Source organism: Zonotrichia albicollis, chromosome 15, assembly GCF_047830755.1.
Source record: "Zonotrichia albicollis isolate bZonAlb1 chromosome 15, bZonAlb1.hap1, whole genome shotgun sequence".
NCBI classification, from domain to species: domain Eukaryota; kingdom Metazoa; phylum Chordata; class Aves; order Passeriformes; family Passerellidae; genus Zonotrichia; species Zonotrichia albicollis.
In genome coordinates, this window is record NC_133833.1 from 15917568 (window position 1) to 15943843 (window position 26276).

The 26276-nt window shown below is 54.7% G+C and overlaps 4 protein-coding genes across 4 annotated transcripts; all 4 read left to right on the plus strand.

Annotated features, from left to right (window-relative positions):
• The first annotated feature begins 277 nt into the window (after positions 1-277).
• LOC102065620 (uncharacterized) lies at positions 278-12676 on the plus strand. The gene is made up of 2 exons (XM_074552470.1): positions 278-6268; positions 9659-12676. Exons 1-2 carry the CDS (start codon positions 3833-3835, stop codon positions 12254-12256), a joined length of 5034 nt encoding a protein of 1677 aa, XP_074408571.1. The 5' UTR covers positions 278-3832; the 3' UTR covers positions 12257-12676.
• Positions 12677-13145: 469 nt separating this feature from the next.
• On the plus strand, positions 13146-17322 carry LOC141730932 (protocadherin beta-15-like). Its single transcript, XM_074552219.1, has one exon. It carries the CDS (start codon positions 13146-13148, stop codon positions 15588-15590), a length of 2445 nt encoding a protein of 814 aa, XP_074408320.1. The 3' UTR covers positions 15591-17322.
• Positions 17314-21396, plus strand: LOC141730973 (protocadherin beta-15-like; the record flags this gene model as incomplete). The annotated part of the gene is made up of 1 exon (XM_074552471.1): positions 17314-21396. A coding segment is annotated over one exon (2724 nt), but the record flags the coding sequence as incomplete, so codon positions are not given.
• Positions 21397-21653: 257 nt separating this feature from the next.
• Positions 21654-25746, plus strand: LOC141730930 (protocadherin beta-15-like). Its single transcript, XM_074552217.1, has one exon. The coding sequence runs from the start codon at positions 22083-22085 to the stop codon at positions 24525-24527; it is 2445 nt and encodes an 814-aa protein (XP_074408318.1). The 5' UTR covers positions 21654-22082; the 3' UTR covers positions 24528-25746.
• The last annotated feature ends 530 nt before the right edge of the window (positions 25747-26276 follow it).

Here is a 26276-nt window from a genome sequence, read left to right on the forward strand (position 1 = left end):
CCCATGTCTTTGTCAAGCACACTTGATGGAAAGTTTGTGTAGAACGTTTCACGTTTGCCTGGATTATTACTGCCAAACCAAACGTCTCAACAAATACCAAGGCAGCGCATTTACGTGCCAAAGAGTCCAGGTGGGAAATACATTTCAGAATTCGTCCTTGCATGTGCCGGGAGGCGAGAGAGGAGATTCCAGCCGAGGCTCGGGGCAGACCCCAGGTGCAGTTCCTGCTCTGGCCGCCCCGCGGCGCTCTCTGCCCGCATTGCTGCTGCTGGGCGGAGCGGGGACACCAGTGAGACACCAGTGTCACGCCAGTGTCACACCAGCGGGATGCTGCGGGGTTGGCACCGGCTGAGAGCCCGCAGAAACGCCCCGGTTGCTCCGGAATACGCCCTGGTTTAAAGCTTTTCCAAAGGATGTGCTGGGAATCGCCGCATCGAGACGCGCCTGGAAAAGCCGAGAGCACAAAGTGAAAGACGGAGTGTGAAGGACGGAGATCGCCCCACAGGGCCGTCCCTGCGGGATTTGGGAGGATTTCTCCGGAAGTCTGGGGTAGCTCAGGGTCGATTCGTTGGTAAGCACAGAGTTACTGCTGGGAGAAATGAATGTTTGCTTTTAACAGACTGATGAGGACAGCACTCGCTGTTCCGAGTGCAGACAGGGGGAGGAGGCTGTGTGTGTCTCAGAAAATGAGCCTCAGAACAGGTACCCGTGGTTTTTACAACACAACCGAGAGCCGGAAGGTTAGCAATGATTCTCCCAGTTTTCCTCACGTTTGCAGCCAGCCGAGAGCGCCGGCCCCAGGTCCTCGGGATAGCTGGGAATTTGGGATGCAGCCTGATTGTTACAGGGACAGAAGAAGAAATCCATCCTGGGAGTTGTCCGGGAAGGAGAGGTCGGGAGTGTTGGTCTGTCCTTGCATTCAAGCGTGGAAAACGCTGTGACTCAGGGAAGTGTCTGTTTTTCTGCTCTGCAGGCTCCTCCCGAGCCATCCCATCCTCAGGGTGCCCTGGAGGGGAGCCGACGGTGGCTCCAGGGATGGAGAAGGAGCCTTTATCCGAAGGGACCACAAAAGTGGGCATGGGACCGCCGAGATTTCATTCAGCGGATCTGAATTCCCAGATGAAGGACCAGGAAGGATTTTGGAAATTGAAATTGCTTCAGAAGTGTGGTCAGAATTTTGTTTTAGCACCTCTGTGTTCTGAAACACGAAGCCATACCAGGAACTGAGCAGGATATGCTGCTGTAATGCTTTTCTAGCATGAAGTTTTAAATGACAGAGTGAATAGAACTGCTTTTTTGGTTCTTCTGAGGATAAAGATGTCGTCAGTAAAACAAAAGATGAGGAAGCCTGCAATACCACTGTATGCCTGAGGAGATACGTGAATTCTTTGGCACATTCATGCAAATCTTTCTTTTTATGGGTATAGTTCTTTCTTATGTCCTAAAATACAGCGTGCCTCCGTCTGGCAGTATTCAAACTTCTTTTTTTAAATTAATACCCATCCATTTCACAGTTGTGACCCAAAGGAAAACACCAGCATTGGCTCTCTAGTGCTGCACGGTAAGTGACCCTCTTTCATTTCTCCAAAAGAATTCTGGATTTACTCTGAAAGAATATAAACGTCGGTGGAAGGGCAGCATCTGCTGATGAGCAAAGATATTGTTACAGCCAAGAGCTCCGTTAGGGATCACTGTTCTTACACCTGAAGCTGAAGGAAACGCTTTCCTTGCTGAAACGATGGCAGCAACAATAACTGGGCTCTTGGACTCAGGGTAGGAAATGTGGAGGCTTTTCTCGGCCTGTGTCTTTCCCCCTGCTGCGCAGTGATGCCGAAGATTAGGATAAGGAGAAGGAAATACACATTTCCCTCTCGGAGGTGAAAAAAACGGGCACAGAGCAAGTGGATTACAGGTGTCACAGTTGTTTTTGCGAGAGAAGCCACTTTCCCAGCACATCTGCTGCTGTGCTTGGCCTATGGTTTGACTTCTCTGTTGGTGATAATGATCGCAGCTCGAGAGATGGACGTGCCCCTGGAAGGGAAGACAAGAGGAGCTGCCCTTTGACGTATTGCAGTGGTTTAGATCTTATAATGCATCCAAGTCAAGGGGTGATAAGAGGAAGTCGCCGAAAATGACTTCGTTCGTGCAAGATCTTTCAGTAGCTAAAGTTCCCGGGAATCCTGAAGTCAACCCTAATTGTTTCTTTCTCTTACTCATACAGGCACGAAGTTTTTACTCTAAAACAAATGAAGACATGAGAGAATTTCTAGGACTTGACTTCTTGAGTATTGTTTCACAGCGTCACTCCTTTTTTAGCAAACAAAAATAAGGGGGAAACATCTGGGAAATTAAAGAAAAGGTACCAGACCCAGGAGGGTTCTGATACTTTATAATAATAATAATTTTTAATAGCGTAGTTTCTTTTATAGTAAAATCCGAACTAAAACTGCTAGAGACACAGGTAAATAATGCAAGCACTATTTTGTTCCCTCTTTCGATTTTTAATTCTCTAAGAGAAAGGTTGAGTTGGGCTCGCAGGCAGCTGTGCACATCCTCAGTGCATTCGTCGCAGAAGCAGTCGAGGTGTAAATCTGTCTTCGAAGCCAGCCATGCCTGCCTGACACTGAGTTTTTTATCTGGTTTCTGGCACGAATTCTGCCTCACCGTACGCGAATGTGTTCAGAACCCCTTGATATCCCCTTCCACCTCCGTTTTCCCGCGGCTGTTCATAACAGGTCTGCTGTAGACATCTCCCTCTTAGCGAGTTTTATTCTGCCTCTAATCATCTCACAATAAGCCTTGCAAATTCCTGGAGTTCCCCCCTCAAATACCTCATGATCAATTAGTTCTTTTCCATGACACTTTTCCTGATATTCCTTGAGAATCTTTAGAACTTTTTTCTTTACCTCTACCTTTCATAGTTTCTGTCGAACCTCTGAGTTCAACAGCTTATTCTTTTAATGGCCCGTCTATCAGTGTGATGAGAGCTTTATCTTTGCTATTGTCTCCGTTATCTCTTCCTTATCGTTTGTGCATCGCGGAGTTTAATTAGGGGCTCCCTGTTTGTTTCTTTGCCTTTCGTATTAACCGGCTCTTGGCCATACATCCTGAAGCAGATACAGGACTTCAAGTACAGCATCTTTTGACATAGAAAAGTGTAAAAGCCGGGCGAGATGTGATACCCAGAAAGAAAAAATACAGCATTAGGATGTTGTGTCCTAGGACAGCTTTATCATCCTGCTGTGATGGCGAGCTGTGGTGATAATGAAACTTTTACTTAAGGACAATTCCTTGTCAGCTCCCTGGCACCAGCTCTCGCTTTCAATAGCTTCTCTGACTCGACGGCTAATCTCCCTGTGCTGATTAACAAGTGGAGAAGAGAAGGAAAATCTCTTCTGTGGCAGTGGAACTTACCGTGTCTACACAAGGCAAACCAAAAGCTGTGTATGAAGAGTTCGTGGTTGCGAGCTGGGATGTGATACCCCGAGCAGCGCTCTGTGCGCAGGCAGGGATCCTACCCCAGAGAGAGAAGAGCTTTTACACGGCGCTTTTTTTCTCCTCTTTGGCACAAAGAGAGCAGGCTCAATCAGCAAACCCCGAGCCAGCAGCGCTGCCCCGATGGAGAGGAAATATTCCCCCTTCCGACGCTGGGTGGGGGTGTTGGCCGCGGACCGGAGCGTTCCTCGGTCCGCCCCGGCTTTGCAGATGCGGGGAGACAAAAAACCGTGAGAGCTGAGCTGCTCGCAAAGGAGTCGGAGCACTCGGGGGCTTCCAGATTCCTTCACCCCAAGATTGCTGGCCCACACCGCTCTTTTTCGGACGCTGCTAAAAAATGCTGGGTGCCGCCGAGGACTGTGGATGTCTTTTATGGAGAGTGATGGCCTGTGGGAGACGGAGCGGAGACAGAAAGAGGCAAGTGATCTTGTTTATTCTGTGTGTTTGCATGTGTCAGAGCGGGGCTGAAACCCTCCGCTACTCCCTGCCGGAGGAAATGGAGAGGGACTCCTTTGTCGCCAATATCGCCAAGGACCTGGGGGTTCCTCTGAGCCAGTTGGCTGCTCGCAAAGCCCGCGTTGTGTCCGAGGGGAACGAGCAGCTTTTCCGACTCAATCAAAACACCGGAGTCCTGACGGCAAAGGAATCGCTGGACCGAGAGGAGATCTGTCCGCAGAGCGATAGCTGCACGCTCGTCTTTAAGATATTCTTTGAAAATCCATTGCAGCTTATCCGAGGGGAGGTGGAAATTCGTGACGTAAATGACAACTCGCCCGTGTTCCCGGAGAAGGAGATGGTTTTAGAGATTCTGGAAACTGCATCTCCTGGCTCCCGTTTCCCCCTGGAAAGTGCCCAGGACAAGGACGTGGGCATTAACGGTTTGCAGAACTACAGCCTTGCGCCCAATCCTCATTTTTCCCTCGCTATTGGGACAGCGAAAGATGGAGTAAAATACTTGGAACTTGTCCTACAGCACCAGCTCGACCGTGAAGAGCAGGGACAGCTGAATTTACTTCTGACCGCCACCGACGGAGGGTCACCACCCAGGTCAGGCACTGCTCAGGTCCGGATAGAAGTGCTGGATGCCAATGATAACATTCCTGTCTTCGAAAGGGAGACCTACGAGGTGCGCCTGGCTGAGAACAGCCCCCTGGAGCAGCTGGTGGTCAGAGTCGCTGCCGCGGATCCCGACAAAGGATCCAACGGGGAAGTGCGTTATGCCTTTACCCAGACATCGGAGAGATCCCGGCAGCTCTTCCAGCTAAACCCGACCACCGGTGAAATCCGAGTCGCAGGCAAACTGGATTTTGAGGAAGCAAAATCCCACAAGATGGTGGTGAAAGCCACGGACGGCGGAGGGCTGTCTGCGCACTGCAAAGTGCAGGTGGAGGTCCTGGACGTGAATGACAACGCCCCGGAGATAGCGCTCACCTCCCTCAGCGCCTCCATTCCCGAGGACGCCCCGCCACGCACCGTGGTGGCTCTGTTCAGTGTGCGGGACCGGGACTCCGGGGACAACGGCAGGACGGAGTGTTCCATCGACGGGGACTTGCCGTTCAGCCTCACCCCCACTTTTGATAATTACTACGAGCTGAGAACAGACGCGGCTCTGGACAGGGAGAGGACGGCGGAGTACAACATCACCATCACAGCCACAGACTGGGGCAGGAAGCGGCTGAGCTCTCAGGAAAGCATCTTCGTGCAGATATCGGATGTGAACGACAACCCCCCAGAGTTCACCCAGGAGATTTACACCATGTCTGTCACGGAGAACAACAGCCCCATGCTCCGCATCGGCAGCATGAAGGCCACGGACGCCGACGCAGGAATAAATGCCCGTGTGAACTACGCACTGGTGCGGCAGGAGGGCAAAGAGCAGCCCGAAGTGTCAGTCAACGCTGAAAACGGGGATGTTTATATCCTCCGCCCGCTGGACTATGAGAAGGCGCGCTCCTTTGAGGTGACAGTGACCGCGGCCGACGGCGGCTCCCCGCCGCTCAGCGCCCAGGCCGTGCTGCGCATCGTCGTGCGCGACGAGAACGACAACGCGCCCGTGCTGCTCCACCCGGGCCCCGACAGCAGCGCGGCCGGAGAGCTGGTGCCGCGCTGGGCACCGTCCGGCTACCTGGTGGCCAAGGTGGTGGCGGTGGACGCGGACGCGGGGCAGAACGCGTGGCTGTCGTACGAGCTGGCCAAGGCCACGGAGCCGGGGCTGTTCCGCGTGGGGCTGCACAGCGGCGAGGTGCGCACGGCCAGGGCCGTGACCGAGCGGGACGCGGCCCGGCAGAGGCTCATCGTGCTGGTGCGGGACCGCGGGCAGCCCTCGCGTTCTGCCACCGCCACCCTCGCCGTGGCACTGGTGGACGGCTTCTCCGAAGCCCATTTACGGGTGAGCGAGGAGGCTCCGGCCGCCGAGCCCGACGGGCCGCTTACTCTCTACCTCATCGCCTCCCTGGTCTGCGTGTCGGCGCTGTTCCTCGCCACCGCGGTGGCCGCCTTGGTGGTGAAGGTGCGGCGGGCCAGGCGGAGGGAGACGGAGACTTTGCCCACATTCCCGACGATTGGCACGGAAAGCAGTGCGGGCTCCCTGCCCCGCAGCTACCTGTACGACGTCTGCTTCGCCGCCGGCACCGTCAACAGCGAGTTCCGTTTCCTCAGGCCACTCTTCCCCTGCTTCCCCGCCGGGCTGCCCCCCGGGCCCGGCGAGCAGCGGAGCTCGGTGTGCTCGCAGGATGCCGCCAACCTCGGGGCCGAGGGCGACTGGACTGCGCAGGTGAGGGACTGACAGGGCCCTCGGGCAGGCGGGAGGGAGGTGTGACAAGCCCTGGGAGCAAGGACTATTGAAGATGCAGAGCTGCTAGTGGAGGAGTCCCTGGGGTGGGAGGAGATGATAGAAGGGGGTCTCAGAACTGCTGGAGAAGCCTCCCAGGAGGATCCAGCAGGGCTCAGCTGCTCCCCAAATGCTGACTAACCACGCATCTCCACATCATAGAAGAATAGAACATTTTGGGTTGGAATGGACCTTTAAAATCCATTAAGTCCAAACCCTTATGCAATGAGCATGGATACCTTACTAGACCGGGTTCCTTAGAGCTCCATCCAACCTGACCTTGGATATTTCCAGGGGTGGGGCACCCACCACCTCTCTGGGTAGCAGGGTCCATATCTAGACTGAGTATTCATGATAGATCAAGTCTTTGGTGTCACTTCAAAGGGGAAGATTTAGGCCGTGAGAAGGTGAAAACTACAGGTAGAGATGTGTCACATCTGATCTGGCCACAATACAGAGTATCACCATACAATGTCAGAAGGCTTCAAGCATCAGCCCATACAGAATAACCCCTTACCACTTCAGAAAGCTCCAAGAGTGTGCCCTTCTTGTTCTGTAGCCCAACCTTTTATACCCTTCATGTTCATGTATGGCACCTGTGTGTCCTCTCTACCTTTTTGTGGTTGGTCAGTGCACCTGGGCACTCCAGGTCTCATTACATTCAGTACTGTTCACCTGTTCCTGCACAGCTGTATCCCATTGGGGATGACTCTTGGCTGCAGCCCCAATCCCAGTTACCACAAACCCTGTGCCTACAGACACGTGGGTCCTGCCCATGCAGTGTGTGGAGACCTGGAGCAGGAATGACACCATTCCTAGGGGTACATCCTCCCAGAGGTGGCAGTAACAGGAATGTAGTGGCCTGTCCAGCTGCAGATGGGACTGCAGGGACAGCTGTGCAAAGGGTGTCACCAACTATGTCCCCTGCACTGCTGTTGGGAGCTGGTGCTTGGTGCTGCCCTGTGCCATTCACCGGGGTGGTCGCAATGCTGAACTCAAGCTTAGAAACTGCTGGAGCCTACGGAGGTAGGAGCCTCTGCCATTAAATTCCTTTATGGTTTTGTGACTTGCATGTTTAGCGTTGACCAGAAAAGTGTGGTTATCAGAGTCAGTCACCTCTTAGTATGGGATTCTGTAGGGACTCCATGGAGAGTGTCCAAGGATCCATCTAGCATTTCACAGTAGACAGGATGATGAACATATATGAGGTTGGAGAAACACAAACACCATCAGGGTCAGTTAATATTTTCATATTTCATAACCACCGATGACTTGGACTCACTTTACTGCACGGTGTGAGAATCACAGTAGCCTCAGGCAAGACAAGGACCCTTCTTGATATATCAACATTAAACCACATTTATTGTTTGTGAGAATGTGGTTTCTGTTTGGGGCTCTCACCTCTTCAAATTACTCAAAACTCATAAAGGTTTTATAGAGACTCATTAGGATTTTGCAATAGTACCCTTTTGGAGGATGGTTTCTGACTTCAGGTGTTGTCCATTCAGGTTAGAGATCCACCAAGTCTTGCTTTCTCTTTGGCTCCCGGTAGAGAGGAGGGGTGTGACACAGGCAGTGATGTAAGACACATCCTCTGAGCTTCTCGGTGACGCCTGCTTTCCTTCAACTCCAAATGACAACTGCTCTCTCTGTTCTTTGCAGGGCAGTGCTCCCACCTCTGAAGATACGGGGCCCAGAGCTGCAGGTGCAGTTTGCCCTGCAAACAGGGAGCTGGAGCCCAATGTCAGTTCTGAGCAAAACCCTTGGCTCGCCCATCAATAAGTGAAGAGAAAGACAAGTTTGGCTGTCCTCGCAGGGAAAAGGGAAAAAAGAGACCAAGCACCTCCCTAAAAAGTACCAGGGAGATGAAACCTCCTCAATGAGAGTACTTTCCCCTTGTGCAGTACTTTATTCATGTAGCTATTTTGTAATTGTGCTGTCGATGGAGGAGAACTGTGCTGCATGTTGATTACATAATAATCAATTATTATCATAGTAATCAGTAATTATCATACATAATGTATGATTGTGAGAGTGCTACTGCTTCTACATCGAGAAATACTGAAAACTGGCAGCAGATTTTCAACTTCTTTTTACACCGCCTTCTCTGGGGAATTTCCTTTTGTGCTTTGTTTCTTTCTTTCTTACTTTTTATGGAGACAGCTTTGTAATAATATCTTAATTTTCTGCCATGTATTCAACACCAGGCGAAACAGATAATATGTAAAATTAAGTGGTGCTTGCAAAGGGATTTCTTACAAAATAAGCAGAAGCTGTTTACATTTTGAACTGCTGGCATTGGCACACTTGGCTATTTCACCAGGAGTTTACAGGCTCTCCTAATTATAAAGAGTGGGCTTTGAACAGTGTATTCTTTCTTCCTTTCTTTTTTTTTTTTTTTTCATAAAGTTGAAAACACTATTTCACTTTTTTTAAAAACCAAGATGATTAAAAGTATTATTTGTGGTTTTTCAGTAAAATATACGAAACCATTTCCAATTAGCTTAGGACACTGTAGAATATAGGGTGTCAAGAAGCTTTCTGGTTTTCTTTTGTCAGTCGGTATTGAATTATAAAGTTATGTGATAATTCCTGTTGTTGAGCCATTTTAAAGAGTCAAATGAGCAATGACAGAAAACAATAAAATTTACTTGGAACGCCCTCGGGTGGGTGTGCTGTCTCGAGATCACTTGCCACAGTCATGGCAGAGGAAAAAGCCAACTCAAGAGCAGGATTTCGGGAATAAATCCCTGCATCTGGAGTGGAATTAATGCAGGGGAAATCAGAACGACTTGGGGAAATAGGGCGGTCTCAGAAGTCGGAGCAAGGTGGACGAGTTTTTTTTTTGTGAGACGAGCTGAGGTCTGAGATGCTGCCTCCAGCCCATTCCCAAAGGCTCCCAGCAGGAGAGGTAATGAACTGCGGGAACAATCTCTGTCCATTCCGAGAATGACCATGGCGATTGCTACTGTGGTCAAAAGACCACCTTACCTGGTTGCTGAACCTCTGTAACAATACACATCTGTTCTAGCTGAACGGCCGAGAAGTCATTTATTCAAAGTGTTCATACTGAGGTAAGTGAGGGGGAACCAAAACAAAAGGAACGACCCAGCTGTAAATAAACTCCATTTTGAAGCAGAAGGTAAAAAGAGGCATTGCTCATTGAGCCAGTGGCCATACTTTGAATACAGTTACAGGGACATTTCAATCTCTATGATTTGACCTAGGAAGGGAGAAAACGAGCCGTTAATCTCTGCTTTCCAGGCTTTGCGCTGGGAAATCTTCGAATCCTTCCACAGCTCGGCCGCCTGGTGCCGCTGCTGACCGCGGAAGCTCCGCGCAGCTCCAGAGCTCCGCCGGCCCCGCGATTCGGGCGGGGCTGCACCATCTCGGGCTGCTCCGCTCGGGGGGCGGCAGGCTGTATCGGCAGCTCCATCCAGCTTACAGGAGGGGAGACCGGGTCTCTGGGAGGGAATGAAGCCGAGGAAGAGCGAGGAACAGCTCCCGGGGCGAGCGGCGGCTCTGCTGCTTGTCCTCTGCGTCTCGGGGATGAGAGCAGAAACCGCTCTGTACTCTGTGCCCGAAGAGGCGGAGAGAGGCTCTTTTGTGGCGAATATCGCTAAGGATTTGGGACTAACCGGTGAGGAATTATTGGCTCGTCGGGCTCGAGTCGTTCCTGAAGGAGAAAAGCAGTATTTACAGCTGAACCAGCACACCGGGGATTTGGTGGTGAGAGAGCAAATGGACCGGGAAGAGCTGTGTGGACAGAGCGAGCCCTGCTTGGTGCGTTTCGAGGTGCTGCTGGAGAGCCCACTGCAGTCCTTCCGAGCTGAGGTAAGACTCATCGACATAAATGATCATGCTCCAGTGTTCCTAAATAAAGAGATAATTTTAAAGATGCCGGAATCTGCAGTGCCGGGGACTCGGTTTTTGTTAGAAAGCGCTCATGATCCAGACGTGGGGAACAATAGCCTTCAACATTATAGTATCAGCTCGAACGAGTATTTCCATGTGTACACCCAGCGGCGAAATGACGGCGGGAGGTACGCCGAGCTGGTGCTGGACCGAGCCCTGGACCGAGAGCAGCAGGCAGAAGTTGCTTTCAGCATCACGGCTGTAGATGGTGGGAATCCACCACGGTCTGGCACAGCTTCAATCCGCGTGGTAGTCCTGGATATAAACGACAACAGCCCGGTATTTACCCAGACTCTGTATAAAGTCTCTGTAATGGAAAATAGCTCAGAGGACACCATAGTGGTGGTAGTGTCTGCTAGTGATTTAGATGAAGGAACGAATGGGGAAATAGTGTATTCCATATTTCAAAATTCAGAAGAAAATCTCCAAACGTTTAAAATAAACCCAGAGACAGGCCAGATTCGACTCAAAAAGCCTTTGGATTATGAAGAAAAAAAGAGCTATGAGATAGACGTCCAAGCCACAGATGGAGGGGACTTGTCCACGCATTGCAATGTGGAGGTGCAGGTGAAGGACGTGAACGACAATGCCCCCGAGGTGATCATCACCTCGCTCACCAGCACCCTCTCCGAAGCCGCCCCGCCGGACACCGTGGTGGCCCTCTTCAACGTGCGGGACCGGGACTCGGGGGACAATGGCAGGACGACCTGCGAGCTGACAGGAGAGCAACCCTTCAGGATCACGCTGCTGGCAGCCGACGCGTACGCGCTCGTGACATCAGAGACGCTAGACAGGGAGCAGGTGGAGGAATACAACGTGACTGTGCGAGCTCGAGACGAGGGCTCCCCCGCCCTCTCGACATCCAAAACCCTGCTCGTGCGGCTCTTGGATGTGAACGACAATGCACCCACCTTCACCCAGGCCATTTACACCATGGTGATGAGCGAAAACGAGCCCGCGGGGAGGAGCCTTGGCCGCCTCAGTGCCACGGACCCTGACGCGGGAGAGAACGCCCGCGTGAGATACTCGCTAGTGCCGCCACCGACGGGCACCCTCGCCGCCGCATCATTCGTGTCAGTGGATGCGGAGAGTGGAACCGTCCGGACTTTGCGCCCACTGGACTACGAGAAGGTTCCTGCCTTCGAGGTGACAGTGACCGCAGCCGACGGCGGCTCCCCGCCGCTCAGCGCCCAGGCCGTGCTGCGCATCGTCGTGCGCGACGAGAACGACAACGCGCCCGTGCTGCTCCACCCGGGCCTCGACAGCAGCGCGGCCGGAGAGCTGGTGCCGCGCTGGGCACCGTCCGGCTACCTGGTGGCCAAGGTGGTGGCGGTGGACGCGGACGCGGGGCAGAACGCGTGGCTGTCGTACGAGCTGGCCAAGGCCACGGAGCCGGGGCTGTTCCGCGTGGGGCTGCACAGCGGCGAGGTGCGCACGGCGCGCGCCGTGACCGAGCGGGACGCGGCCCGGCAGAGGCTCATCGTGCTGGTGCGGGACCGCGGGCGGCCGCCGCGCTCTGCCACCGCCACTCTCGCCGTGGCACTGGTGGACGATTTCTCCGATGCTTTCCACCAGCTTGGCCACGATCCCGCAGGCGGACAGGAGCCGCAGGTGGCCGAGGAGGAAATGCTCACCACTTACCTCATCGCTTCCCTGTGCTGCGTCTCGTCCCTTTTCGTCTTGTCCGTCCTCGTCTTAACAGCGAACACGCTCTGCAGAGCGCGGGTCCGGGCAGAACTTCCTCCTCCCTCTCCCAGCTGCTACGCGGACGGAGACGTCGCCAGCGACGGCGTGGGCGTGGGCAGCACGGGCACTCTGTCGCCGGCTTACCGCTACGAAATGTGTCTGACCAGCGGCTCGGGGAGGAGCGAATTCCAGTTCCTGAGGCCCATCCTGCCCAGCCTTCATAGCAGTTCTGAGGCGGGACTGGACAAAGACCAGGAACCGCTACACCACTCGCAGCCCGCCTGCGACCGGGAAGCCCCTGCGGGGAACACAGTCACTCCTCCCTTTTAGCCGAAAGATTGACCAGTAGGCGTGCTAGTTCATGCCTGAGCCGCGCTGAGACGCGCCTCCCTTCCCAGTCCACAGCCGGAGATTCCCCAGTAGCAGTAGGGCCGTTCCCTGCTGTTATAGGTGTAATCTCCCTGCGCAGGCTCCCGGCTCGTTTCTCCTGCCGCAGAAGGCGGCTCTGTCCCTCCGAGTTCAGCCTCTGTCTCACACCGCCATGGAAAATCGTAGTGCCTGTCTTCCCTCCGCTTTTCTCGAAAGCCGCGGACGTGCCTATCGCTTAACAAGAGCGCACCAGCCCGCGAAATCGGGCCAGCGAGGGGAAGAGATTGGAAGTGGAGGAGCTGCCGTGGATGCTCCAGCGCAGAAACTCTGGCAGGGATACAGGCCACATTCCCTAGAACTTCTCTCCGGGAGAATGTGAGCGCATTCTGCCGCAGGAGCACCAGCCGCGGGTTCGGGATCGCGGCCGGGCCGAGCGGCAGCGCGGGCTGCGGGCGGCGGCGGCTGCAGTCCCAGCGCGCACCGCTGGGTGGTGCCGTCGGCCAAGGCGGCGCCGAGCGGCTGCGGCAGCGGAGGCGGCCGGGGCCGGAGCGGCACAGCCCGAGCAAGCTCAGAGCAGAACCAGACCAGCCCTGCCCAGCTCAGCTTAGTTCAGCTTAGACCAGCCCATCTCAGCCGGGAGGAGGTGGCAGCGGCTGAGGCAGCGAGCGCTGCCCCGTGTCACCCGCTGCCGGCACACCCGGGCTGCGTTCCGGTCCGCCGGCCGGAATCTGAGAGAGCGAGGGAAGGCGCCCGCCCCGCACTTCGCCGCTCTCCGCCCGCAATCGCCCGGGACACCCGCCGCGACACCGACACCGACACCGACACCGGCCGCCGCCGCCGCCGCCGCGCCATGGCGCTCGCAAGGCAAGTGCTTTGTGTGTGTGCTTTGCTGGGGCTGCCACTCGCTCGCGCCGAGCCCATCCGCTACTCCGTAGCCGAGGAGGCGGAAAGCGGCTCCCTGGTAGGCGAGCTGGCCGAGGACGCGGGGCTGACGCCGGCGCAGCTCTCGGCTCGCCGCGCCCGCCTGGTCTCGGAGGACGGCCGCCAGCATTTTCGCTTGGAGCGCGCCTCCGGCCGCCTCGTCGTGGCGGGGAGGCTGGACCGGGAGCAGCTGTGCGCCCAGGCCGACACCTGCATGCTCCCCTTCGAGCTGCTGCTCTCCGACCCCCTGCAGTTCTTTCGGGTCGAGGTGACTCTGGACGATATCAATGACCATTCTCCCGTCTTCCCTAATGATAGAGTGACTTTTAAGATCCCAGAGACAAGCGAGCCTGGGTCCCGTTTCCCACTTCAGGTTGCTCAGGACGTAGATATAGGAAGGAACACTGTCCAGGACTACAAAATTTCTCCTGAGAACGTGTACTTTACTGTATCCTCTGGGACTGCAATTTCAGGCAAAAACTATCTTGAATTGGTCTTGGAAAAGCCACTAGACAGAGAGGAGAAAGCAGAGATGAGTTTCAGTGTAATTGCCGAGGATGGAGGCTTTCCATCCAGGAGTGGCACCACTGAGGTGAAAATCATCATTCTAGATGCAAATGACAATGCTCCCATCTTCACAGAAGAGGTGTACAATGCGAAGATTTTGGAAAACATTCCAGAAGGCTCTGTGGTTCTGACTGTGCTGGCAACTGATTCAGATGAAGGAATTAATGGGGACATATCCTATCAACTCAGCCAGGCAGTGGGACAGAGTGACTCTGCATTTGTGATTGATCCCATAACTGGTGAAATTAAAATCACAAAACCCCTGGACTTTGAGGCAGCACAAAAGCATGAGCTCAGTGTGACGGCCACAGATGGTGGAGGGCTGTCAGCAATCTGCAAGGTGTTGGTGGAGGTGGTGGATGTGAATGACAATGCCCCAGAGCTGGTGGTCAGTTCCTTCAGCAGTCCCCTCCCCGAGAACACAGTGCCCGGCACGGTGGTTGCCCTGTTTACGGTCAGGGACCGGGATTCTGGTGCCAACGGGAAGATCTCCTGTGCCCTGCAGGATCAGCTCTTCTTCTCCCTGCGGCCAGCCTACAAGAATTACTATGAGCTGGTGACAGTGAGCGCGCTGGACCGCGAGGAGACGCCTCAGCACATCCTCATTGTGACGGCAGCTGATGCGGGCTCGCCTCCTCTCACCGCCACGCACACCTTCACCGTGGACATCTCCGACGTCAATGACAATGCCCCCGTCTTCAACCAGACCTCCTACACCATGTACGTGCATGAGAACAACGTGGCCTCGGTGTTTGTGGGAGCCGTGAGCGCTGCCGATGCTGACGTGGGGCTGAATGCCAAGGTGACCTATTCCCTGGCAGCAGAGCAAGGGCCAGAGCGGGCCTGGTGCTCCTGCATCTCGGTGAACTCGGAGAAGGGACACGTGTTTGTGCTGCGGCCCCTGGACTACGAGCGCTTGAGGCAGACCGAGGTGACGGTCAGTGCCTCTGACGCGGGCTCTCCTCCGCTGAGAGCCAACGTCACCGTGCGCCTGGTGGTGCTGGACGAGAACGACAACGCCCCGCTCGTGCTCTACCCGGCCCAGGAGAGCGGCCCGGCCTCCAGCGAGCTGGTGCCCGTGTCGGCCGAGGCGGGCTACCTCATCAGCAAAGTGGTGGCCGTCGATGCCGACTCGGGACAGAACTCGTGGCTGTCCTACCACCTGCTCAGGGCCACCGACCCAGGCCTGTTTGCCGTGGGCCTGCAAAGCGGTGAGGTGCGTCTCAGGAGGCCGGTGACAGAGAGAGACAGCGTCAAGCAGAAGCTGGTGGTGCTGGTGAGAGACAACGGCAAGCCCCCGCTGTCAGCCACGGCAGCTCTCAGCGCTCTCCTGCTCAAGGACTTCTCCGACGTGCGCCTGCCGCACAGCAGCCCAGCCAGCGAGGATCAGGCCGCTGCCTCCCTGACCACCTATTTAATCATTGCCTTGGTCTTTGTCTCCCTCCTCTTCCTCATCTCCACGGCAGTGCTGCTGGCTCGCAAGGTGTGCAGGAGGAAGGAGCTGAAGGCTGGCCATGTGCTCTATGCTGCCGACACCTTGCAGAGCGGCCTGGCCGATGCGGCCGCTGCAGGGACCCTGCCCCGCGCCTATTGCTACGAGATCAGCCTCACCACGGGCTCGGGCAACAGCGAGTTCAGATTCCTCAAGCCCATCCTGCCCAGCCTGCCCCCACAGCACTGCGCCGTGGGCCAGGGCCCCGATGAGGAGCAGGATTCCCCCGGTGTCCCTGTCAGCAGCGAGGACATGGCCCCAGACAATGCTGGCACTCTCTCTGCAGGACAGTTCAACGCTCTTTCCTTTGACTAGCTGGGATCCCCACAGCTAAAGGCTTCGTGGGCCATGGCAGGCAGTGACCATGACAGCAGCATGGGACAATTGTTCCTCTACAGAAATTTGTGTTTTAAATCGGTTTAACCAACTTCCCGTAAATTCTCTCTGGAATAAATATATTCAATTGGAAAAGGCAATAGAGGAAATAAGCAAAGCCAAGTTATGCTTATTTAGTTTTTGATGGGTGTTGTCTTTTCTCCTGCCCTTTCCATCAGAATTTATGTATGTGCATAACCCTCAATACATGATCTGTTTTCTCTTGCTGTCTGAAAAGACAGAGGATCTTTTTATTCTGATCTTCATGACAATACAACTATTATCCAAACTAATCATATCCTCGCTGAAATGCCAAAATTATTTCCTCAGCTTTGGAAAGCAAGGAATTGGTGAGTACTAACTCAGAATGCCACGTGAGAACTAGGCCCTTTCTTCCCTGGATTCTGGATGTCTCTTTCTGCGATATGAGCTCTGTGTCCAGACATTGAATATCTGCAGATGCTTCCGAAGTTCTGCCTAGTGAAGTAGGGATTTGCTCCCACCCAGCCATTGCCACAGGCAATGCCAGCTCAGCAGGGAAGGAGGTGATTTGGACTCTTTCACAACAGCAGTCTCATCTAGCCAGAATAAAGCAGCAAAATGCACAACAAAATTTTCCTTTAGCTTACAAGAAGGGCTTGGGTGTTCTCTCACCTCAGAATTGCCTTGGAAATACAGTAGAACAGACACAGTAAACTCCTGCAGGTAGACTGCAGCTGTACAGAGCTCTAGAAACATGTTCATTGTCATTGAATGCATTGAAAGAAAAATCTACCTATAGTAAAACACAATTTTTTTAAAGAGAGAGTCAGGAAGAGATTAAAAAAAAAGATATTGAGTTTAGTCTTTAATTGTAGTTCCTGAATCCCAAGGCTTCTTGATGGCACTAGAAAGCTGCCCCACATGACTTTCTGTATTTGTGTCTGAGCATTTACATTCCAATGCGCTCACTTTCTCCTCTGAAATGTAATGAGCACTTTACTGAGCCTGCTAATCTAGAGAAGGACTGACACCCCATCTAGGATAACTGGTTGTGTGAATGATGTGTGTGATGCATGAAATAATCAGAAAGCCTCCCTCGTGCAGTTATAAGCTGATGTTACACAGCTTAAGGTTGTAAATTGATATAACTCTAGGATGAGAAACTGAAAAATGTGTTAGACTGAAATAAAGTGAGCACCCTTTCATGGAGACAGAAGTCTTTGTAGACACGTTATTTCTGGTAAAGCCCTTCCAGGACATTTCGGAATTGTGCAACTTACCTTGTCACTGCGTCCCCTTGTATGCAGCAATGATGGGTGGGTAGAGCTCCTGAGCAGGGAGATGAAGCCGAGACTGTTCATTGGCAGGCCGAAGCTGTCACCATCGCCCTATCACTGTGCTGTTTCTCCTGATGAGAGAGGAGACTCTGTGCTTCAGGGTTGAATCTGGTCCTTAGGGTGCCCTGGTTGAGGCCACGTTCCGTTGCCGGCCCCGGCTGTCTCGCTGCCTTCGGGATCGCGGCCGGGCCGAGCGGCAGCGCGGGCTGCGGGCGGCGGCGGCTGCAGTCCCAGCGCGCACCGCTGGGTGGTGCCGTCGGCCAAGGCGGCGCCGAGCGGCTGCGGCAGCGGAGGCGGCCGGGGCCGGAGCGGCACAGCCCGAGCAAGCTCAGACCAGAACCTGACCGACCCAGCCCAGCTCAGTTCAGTTCAGCTCAGACCAGCCCAGCGCAGCCGGGCGGAGGTGGCAGCGGCTGAGGCAGCGAGCGCTGCCCCGTGTCACCCGCTGCCGGCACACCCGGGCTGCGTTTACGAACGGCCGGCCGGAATCTGAGAGAGCGAGGGAAGGCGCCCGCCCCGCACTTCGCCGCTCTCCGCCCGCAATCGCCCGGGACACCCGCCGCGACACCGACACCGACACCGACAGCGGCCGCCGCCGCCGCCGCCGCCGCCGCCGCCGCGCCATAGCGCTCGCAAGGCAAGTGCTTTGTGTGTGTGCTTTGCTGGGGCTGCCGCTCGCTCGCGCCGAGCCCATCCGCTACTCCGTAGCCGAGGAGGCGGAAAGCGGCTCCCTGGTAGGCGAGCTGGCCGAGGACGCGGGGCTGACGCCGGCGCAGCTCTCGGCTCGCCGCGCCCGCCTGGTCTCGGAGGACGGCCGCCAGCATTTTCGCTTGGAGCGCGCCTCCGGCCGCCTCATCGTGGCGGGGAGGCTGGACCGGGAGCAGCTGTGCGCCCAGGCCGACACCTGCATGCTCCCCTTCGAGCTGCTGCTCTCCGACCCCCTGCAGTTCTTTCGGGTCGAGGTGACTGTGAAGGATATCAATGATCATTCACCTATTTTTCGAGAAGATCGAGTCAGTTTTAGTATCTTGGAAACGAGCGAGCAGGGTTCTCGTTTTCCGCTGGAGGTGGCTCAGGACCTAGATATTGGCAGGAACACAGTCCAGGAGTACGTCATCTCTCCCAAGAATGAGTATTTCACTGTCTCCTATGAATGTCGCAGTGAGGATGACAAATATCTTCAACTTGTTTTAGATAAGTCACTAGACAGAGAGCAGCATGCAGAGATGGGTTTCCGTGTTATTGCTGTAGATGGGGGCTCTCCTCCCAGAAGTGGAACCATCGAGGTCTCTATTATCGTTCTGGATGTAAATGACAATGCTCCCATCTTCACACAAGATCGTTATATCAGAAAGGTTTTAGAAAACATGCCAGTAGGCTCTGTGGTGCTGACTCTGCTGGCAACTGATCCAGATGCAGGAGTTAATGGGGACATTTCCTATCAACTCAATGAAGCAGTGGGACAGGGCGATTCAGCATTTCTGATTGACCCCATAACTGGTGAAATTAAACTAACAAAACCCCTGGACTTCGAGGCAGCACAAAAGCATGATATGATTGTGAGGGCCAGAGATGGTGGAGGGCTGTCAGCAATCTGCAAGGTGTTGGTGGAGGTGGTGGATGTGAATGATAATGCCCCAGAGCTGGTGGTCAGTTCCTTCAGCAGTCCCCTCCCCGAGAACACAGTGCCCGGCACGGTGGTTGCCCTGTTTACGGTCAGGGACCGGGATTCTGGTGCCAACGGGAAGATCTCCTGTGCCCTGCAGGATCAGCTCTTCTTCTCCCTGCGGCCAGCCTACAAGAATTACTATGAGCTGGTGACAGTGAGCGCGCTGGACCGCGAGGAGACGCCTCAGCACATCCTCATTGTGACGGCAGCAGATGCGGGCTCGCCTCCTCTCACCGCCACGCACACCTTCACCGTGGACATCTCCGACGTCAATGACAATGCCCCCGTCTTCAACCAGACCTCCTACACCATGTACGTGCGTGAGAACAACGTGGCCACGGTATTTGTGGGAGCCGTGAGCGCTGCAGATGCTGACGTGGGGCTGAATGCCAAGGTGACCTATTCCCTGGCAGCAGAGCAAGGGCCAGAGCGGGCCTGGTGCTCCTGCATCTCGGTGAACTCGGAGAAGGGACACGTGTTTGTGCTGCGGCCCCTGGACTACGAGCGCTTGAGGCAGACCGAGGTGACGGTCAGTGCCTCTGACGCGGGCTCTCCTCCGCTGAGAGCCAACGTCACCGTGCGCCTGGTGGTGCTGGACGAGAACGACAACGCCCCGCTCGTGCTCTACCCGGCCCAGGAGAGCGGCCCGGCCTCCAGCGAGCTGGTGCCTGTGTCGGCTGAGGCGGGCTACCTCATCAGCAAAGTGGTGGCCGTCGACGCTGACTCGGGACAGAACTCGTGGCTCTCCTACCACCTGCTCAGGGCCACCGACCCAGGCCTGTTTGCCGTGGGCCTGCAAAGCGGCGAGGTGCGTCTCAGGAGGCCGGTGACAGAGAGAGACAGCGTCAAGCAGAAGCTGGTGGTGCTGGTCAGAGACAACGGCAAGCCCCCGCTGTCAGCCACGGCAGCTCTCAGCGCTCTCCTGCTCAAGGACTTCTCCGACGTGCGCCTGCCGCACAGCAGCCCGGCCAGCGAGGATCAGGCCGCTGCCTCCCTGACCACCTATTTAATCATTGCCTTGGTCTTTGTCTCCCTCCTCTTCCTCATCTCCACGGCAGTGCTGCTGGCTCGCAAGGTGTGCAGGAGGAAGGAGCTGAAGGCTGGCCATGTGCTCTATGCTGCCGACACCTTGCAGGGCGGCCTGGCCGATGCGGCCGCTGCAGGGACCCTGCCCCGCGCCTATTGCTACGAGATCAGCCTCACCACGGGCTCGGGCAACAGCGAGTTCAGATTCCTCAAGCCCATCCTGCCCAGCCTGCCCCCACAGCACTGCGCCGTGGGCCAGGGCCTCGATGAGGAACAGGATTCCCCCGGTGTCCCTGTCAGCAGTGAGGACATGGCCCCAGACAATGCTGGCACTCTCTCTGCAGGACAGTTCAACGCTCTTTCCTTTGACTAGCTGGGGTCTGCACCGTTAGAGGCTTCATCGCCCTGAGGAGGAGGGAAACCATTCTGCAGCATGTGATAATGATTTCTTAGGATGAATGATGTATTTGCCATTGTTTTGAAAATTCTTATCAGAAATAATGTCTTCCACTTCAAAAAAATAATTAAAGAAATAAAAGAATCCATGGTTCTTTCACCTATTTAGTAATTTTTTTCAGCTCATTCACTGCAATCTCTAACAGGCTTGAAGTGTGCCTAGTCCTCTCAGCTATGCTCTTGGTTTTGTTGGTATCTGACAAAACAGAGACTCTTTTTATTTTGAGATTTAGGATGATGTCACTCTTGGCCGAACAAATCATATTTTCATTGAAATGCAAAAGGCCATTTTTGTGCTTCAGGACATCAAGGAATTTAATTACGGTGTTGCAATGTCATATGAGAAATTAGTGTGTTGCAATGTCACATGAGAACTAGGCCCTTCCTTTCCAGGCTTCTGGATATCTGTCTGAGATACATTCTCTCAGTACATTGCTTTCATATTCCTATGTTTGGAGACATTGAAGATATGCAGATGCTTGCATACTGCTGCTGGCTGAAGTAGGGTGTTGTTCCCACCCAGCCATTTAAACGCAGGCAGTGCCAGCTCAGCAGGGAAGAAGGTGACTTGGACCCTTTGAAAACAGCAGTCTTGTCTTTCTTATCTAGCACTGACTACAGCAACAAAATGCCCAACAAAAACTTCCCTTGGCTTTCAGGAAGGGCTTGGTTGTTATGTCACCTGAGGATTGTCTTGGAAATACAGGAGCACAAACAGTGTTAGGGTAGATTATACAACTGAACAGAGCTGTAACATGTAATGGAAACCTGTTCATTGTCATTAAATGCATTGAAGGAAAAATGCACAAATATTGAAAGACAATTATTGGAAGATAGAGTCAAGAAGAACTTAAAAAAGGTGTTGTCTTTGCTCTATTCATTGGTGTTCCTGAATGCCAAGGCTTCTTGATAGGACTGCAAAGTTGTCCCCACATGATTTTCTGTGTTTATGTTAGAGCATTTGCATGCCCATGTTTGCCCCATCTCCTTCTAGCCAATGAAATGTACAGAGCGCTATACTGAGCCTGTTCCTGCAGAGAAGGACTGCCACCCCATCCTGAGTAACTGGCTGTTTGAATAAAGCCTGTGATGCACAAAATAATCAGAAAGCCTCCCTCATGGTGTGATGTGCTGAAGTGATACAGTTTAATGTTGTAAATTGGTATAACTCCGGGATTAGAAACAGAAAAAATGTGTTAGACTGAAATAAAGTGAACACCCTTTCATGGAGACAGAAGTCTTTGTAGACACGTTTTTTCTGGTAAAGCCCTTCCAGGACTTTTCAGAATTGTGCAACTTACCTTGTCACTGCGTCCTCTTGTATGCGGCAATGTTGGGTGGGTAGAGCTCCTGAGCAGGGAGATGAAGCCGAGACTGTTCATTGGCAGATCGATGCTGTCACCATCGCCCTATCACTGTGCTGTTTCTCCTGATGAGAGAGGAGACTCTGTGCTTCAGGGTTGAATCTGGTCCTTAGGGTGCCCTGGTTGAGGCCACGTTCCGTTGCCGGCCCCGGCTGTCTCGCTGCCTTCGGGATCGCGGCCGGGCCGAGCGGCAGCGCGGGCTGCGGGCGGCGGCGGCTGCAGTCCCAGCGCGCACCGCTGGGTGGTGCCGTCGGCCAAGGCGGCGCCGAGCGGCTGCGGCAGCGGAGGCGGCCGGGGCCGGAGCGGCACAGCCCGAGCAAGCTCAGACCAGAACCAGACCAGCCCAGCCCAGCTCAGCACAGTTCTGCTTAGACCAGCCCAGCTCAGCCGGGAGGAGGTGGCAGCGGCTGCGGCAGAGAGCGCTGCCCCGTGTCACCCGCTGCCGGCACACCCCGGCTGCGTTCCGGAGCGCCGGCCGGAATCTGAGAGAGCGAGGGAAGGCGCCCGCCCCGCACGTCGCCGCTCTCCGCCCGCAATCGCCCGGGACACCCTCCGGTACACCGACACCGACACCGGCCGCCACCGCCGCCGCCGCGCCATGGCGCTCGCAAGGCAAGTGCTTTGTGTGTGTGCTTTGCTGGGGCTGCCGCTCGCTCGCGCCGAGCCCATCCGCTACTCCGTAGCCGAGGAGGCGGAAAGCGGCTCCCTGGTAGGCGAGCTGGCCGAGGACGCGGGGCTGACGCCGGCGCAGCTCTCGGCTCGCCGCGCCCGCCTGGTCTCGGAGGACGGCCGCCAGCATTTTCACTTGGAGCGCGCCTCCGGCCGCCTCGTCGTGGCGGGGAGGCTGGACCGGGAGCAGCTGTGCGCCCAGTCCGACACCTGCATGCTCCCCTTCGAGCTGCTGCTCTCCGATCCCCTGCAGTTCTTTCGGGTCGAGGTAGCCCTGGAGGACATAAATGACCATTCTCCCGTATTCACCGAGGAACGAATCACTTTCGACATCCCTGAAACGAGCGAGCCAGGTTCCCGATTCCCCCTTGAGGGTGCTCGGGACGTAGATATTGGCAGCAACACAGTCCAGGAGTACAATATCTCTCCCGAGAATGAGTATTTTAGCATCTACTATGGAAGTAGGAATCAGGATGACAAATATCTTGAACTTGTTTTGGAAAAGCCCCTAGACAGAGAGGAACAGGCAGAGATGAGTTTCAGTCTCATTGCTGTAGATGGGGGCTCTCCTGCCAGGAGTGGCACAACCCAAATCCAAATTTTAATTCTAGATGCAAATGACAATGCTCCCATATTCACACAAGAACGTTACATTGGGAAAGTTCTGGAGAACATGCCAGAAGGCTCTGTAGTTCTGACTGTGCTGGCAACTGATCCAGATGCAGGAGTTAATGGGGACATCTCCTATACACTCATCCAATCAATGGAAGAGAGTGAGTCAGCATTTGTGATTGATCCCATAACGGGGGAAATTAAACTTTCAAAACCTCTGGACTTTGAGGAAGCAGAGGACCATGATTTCCGTGTGAGGGCCAGAGATGGTGGAGGGCTGTCAGCAATCTGCAAGGTGTTGGTGGAGGTGGTGGATGTGAATGACAATGCCCCAGAGCTGGTGGTCAGTTCCTTCAGCAGTCCCCTCCCCGAGAACACAGTGCCCGGCACGGTGGTTGCCCTGTTTACGGTCAGGGACCGGGATTCTGGTGCCAACGGGAAGATCTCCTGTGCCCTGCAGGATCAGCTCTTCTTCTCCCTGCGGCCAGCCTACAAGAATTACTATGAGCTGGTGACAGTGAGCGCGCTGGACCGCGAGGAGACGCCTCAGCACATCCTCAGTGTGACGGCAGCTGATGCGGGCTCGCCTCCTCTCACCGCCACGCACACCTTCACCGTGGACATATCCGATGTCAATGACAATGCCCCCGTCTTCAACCAGACCTCCTACACCATGTACGTGCGTGAGAACAACGTGGCCACGGTGTTTGTGGGAGCCGTGAGCGCTGCAGATGCTGACGTGGGGCTGAATGCCAAGGTGACCTATTCCCTGGCAGCAGAGCAAGGGCCAGAGCGGGCCTGGTGCTCCTGCATCTCGGTGAACTCGGAGAAGGGACACGTGTTTGTGCTGCGGCCCCTGGACTACGAGCGCTTGAGGCAGACCGAGGTGACGGTCAGTGCCTCTGACGCGGGCTCTCCTCCGCTGAGAGCCAACGTCACCGTGCGCCTGGTGGTGCTGGACGAGAACGACAACGCCCCGCTCGTGCTCTACCCGGCCCAGGAGAGCGGCCCGGCCTCCAGCGAGCTGGTGCCCGTGTCGGCTGAGGCGGGCTACCTCATCAGCAAAGTGGTGGCCGTCGATGCCGACTCGGGACAGAACTCGTGGCTCTCCTACCACCTGCTCAGGGCCACCGACCCAGGCCTGTTTGCCGTGGGCCTGCAAAGCGGCGAGGTGCGTCTCAGGAGGCCGGTGACAGAGAGAGACAGCGTCAAGCAGAAGCTGGTGGTGCTGGTCAGAGACAACGGCAAGCCCCCGCTGTCAGCCACGGCAGCTCTCAGCGCTCTCCTGCTCAAGGACTTCTCCGATGTGCGCCTGCCGCACAGCAGCCCGGCCAGCGAGGATCAGGCCGCTGCCTCCCTGACCACCTATTTAATCATTGCCTTGGTCTTTGTCTCCCTCCTCTTCCTCATCTCCACGGCAGTGCTGCTGGCTCGCAAGGTGTGCAGGAGGAAGGAGCTGAAGGCTGGCCATGTGCTCTATGCTGCCGACACCTTGCAGAGCGGCCTGGCCGATGCGGCCGCTGCAGGGACCCTGCCCCGCGCCTATTGCTACGAGATCAGCCTCACCACGGGCTCGGGCAACAGCGAGTTCAGATTCCTCAAGCCCATCCTGCCCAGCCTGCCCCCACAGCACTGCGCCGTGGGCCAGGGCCCCGATGAGGAACAGGATTCCCCCGGTGTCCCTGTCAGCAGCGAGGACATGGCCCCAGACAATGCTGGCACTCTCTCTGCAGGACAGTTCAACGCTCTTTCCTTTGACTAGCTGGTGTCTGCTCAGACTGAGGCTACATACACCTTGCGAGGATGGCATCCAGGCTCCTGCATGTTGCAGTGTTTCCTCCTGAGTATATCTGTATTTGTAATTCGTTTGACAAATTTCCTACAAATTCTATTACAAATAAATACCTGGCATTCCAAGGAGCAAAGAAAGAAGGCTTAAAACTAGGGTTCTCTTGCTTAGTTAGTATTGTGTTTTAGCTATTTATTTGCCATTTCTGACAAGCTTTGAATGTGTAGTTAGCACTTACAGCTATGCTCTTTTTTTGTTCCCGTCTGAGAAAGCAGAGGAACTTTCTTTTTGAGCTTGAAAATATGTCACTGGGTGCCGTACAAATAACATCATCACCGAAATGCACAAAGGCCTTTTTGTGCTTCAGGAAATCAAGAATTCATGACTACTGAATGATTATGTAACATGAGCACTAGGCCCTTTCTTCCCTGGATTCTGGATGTCTCTCTCTGAGGTGTGAGCTCTGCGTGCTTTGCTTTCTTGTCCCTATGTTTGTCCATGTATACGCTGAGTACCAGCAGATGTTTCAGTAGTGTTGCTGGGTGACGCAGGGAGTTGCTCCCACCCAGCCACTGCAACACAGCAGTCCCAGCTGAGCAAGGAACAAGGCGATTTGAACTCTTTCGCATCAGGAGTCTCATCTTCCTTATCTAGCTCAGAGAAGAGTTGCAAAATGCTCAACAATATCTCCCCTGGGCTTACCAGTAGTTCTTGGGTGTTCTGTCACCTCAGGATAGCCTTGGAAACGCAGGAGCACAAACATTGTCAGAGTCGACTGTACCTGAACAGAGGTGAAGAAACGTGTTCATTGTCATTGAATGCATTAAAAGAAAACTCCACATACACTAAAGGACAATTATTGGAATGAAAAGAAGAACTTAAAAATAGACCTTGACATTGGTCTTTTCACTGCTGTTCCTGAATCCCAAGACTACTTGATGGCACTGAAAAGCTGCCCCGCATGATTTTCTGTGTTTGTCTCAGAACATCTGCATTGCCATGTTTATCCTTTCTCCTCTGAAATGTAAAGAACTTTGCACTGAGACTATTTCTCTAGAGAAGAACTGCCACCCGATGCTGAACAACTGGTTGTTTGAATGATGTCTGTTATGCATGAAATACTCTGAACACCTCCCTCAGGCTGTGATGTTTTGTACTTACACAATTTAACTTTGTAAATAGTTATAACTGTGGAATTAAAATTGAAAACATATCTTAGACTGAAATAAAGAGAGCACCCTGACTCTTTTTCTAGAGACAGAAGTATATGTAGAGATGTTCTTTCCTGGAAAGATGCTTTAAGGCTTCTTAAGATTCCGGCAGTTACTTTCTCACAGTATCCCAGTCTGAAGCAGTGTGGGGTGGGTACAGTTCCAGAGTGGGGAGATGGAGCTGAGAGTGCTGATTGTCGTGCCCGTGCTGTCACCATGGCACTATCCCTGTGTGGTTTCTCCTTCTGAGGGATGCGGCGTGGCCCTTGTGGACTGAGTCTCGTCTTTGTGCTGCCCTGGTTGAGGCCGCGTTCCGTTGCCGGCCCCGGCTGTCTCGCTGCCTTCGGGATCGCGGCCGGGCCGAGCGGCAGCGCGGGCTGCGGGCGGCGGCGGCTGCAGTCCCAGCGCGCACCGCTGGGTGGTGCCCTCGGCCAAGGCGGCGCCGAGCGGCTGCGGCAGCGGAGGCGGCCGGGGCCGGAGCGGCACAGCCCGAGCAAGCTCGGACCAGAAC

What these genes read in the sequence shown, in the direction of transcription:
- LOC141730932 (XM_074552219.1), top strand. Translation starts at nt 13,146, where the DNA reads ATGGCGCTCGCAAGGCAAGTGCTTTGTGTGTGTGCTTTGCTGGGGCTG.
- LOC141730930 (XM_074552217.1), top strand. Translation starts at nt 22,083, where the DNA reads ATGGCGCTCGCAAGGCAAGTGCTTTGTGTGTGTGCTTTGCTGGGGCTG.
- LOC102065620 (XM_074552470.1), top strand. Translation starts at nt 3,833, where the DNA reads ATGCTGGGTGCCGCCGAGGACTGTGGATGTCTTTTATGGAGAGTGATG. An exon ending in AGGGCGACTGGACTGCGCAG is followed by an intron (nt 6,269 to 9,658) that starts GTGAGGGACTGA and finishes TGACCGCGGAAG; the next exon opens with CTCCGCGCAGCTCCAGAGCT.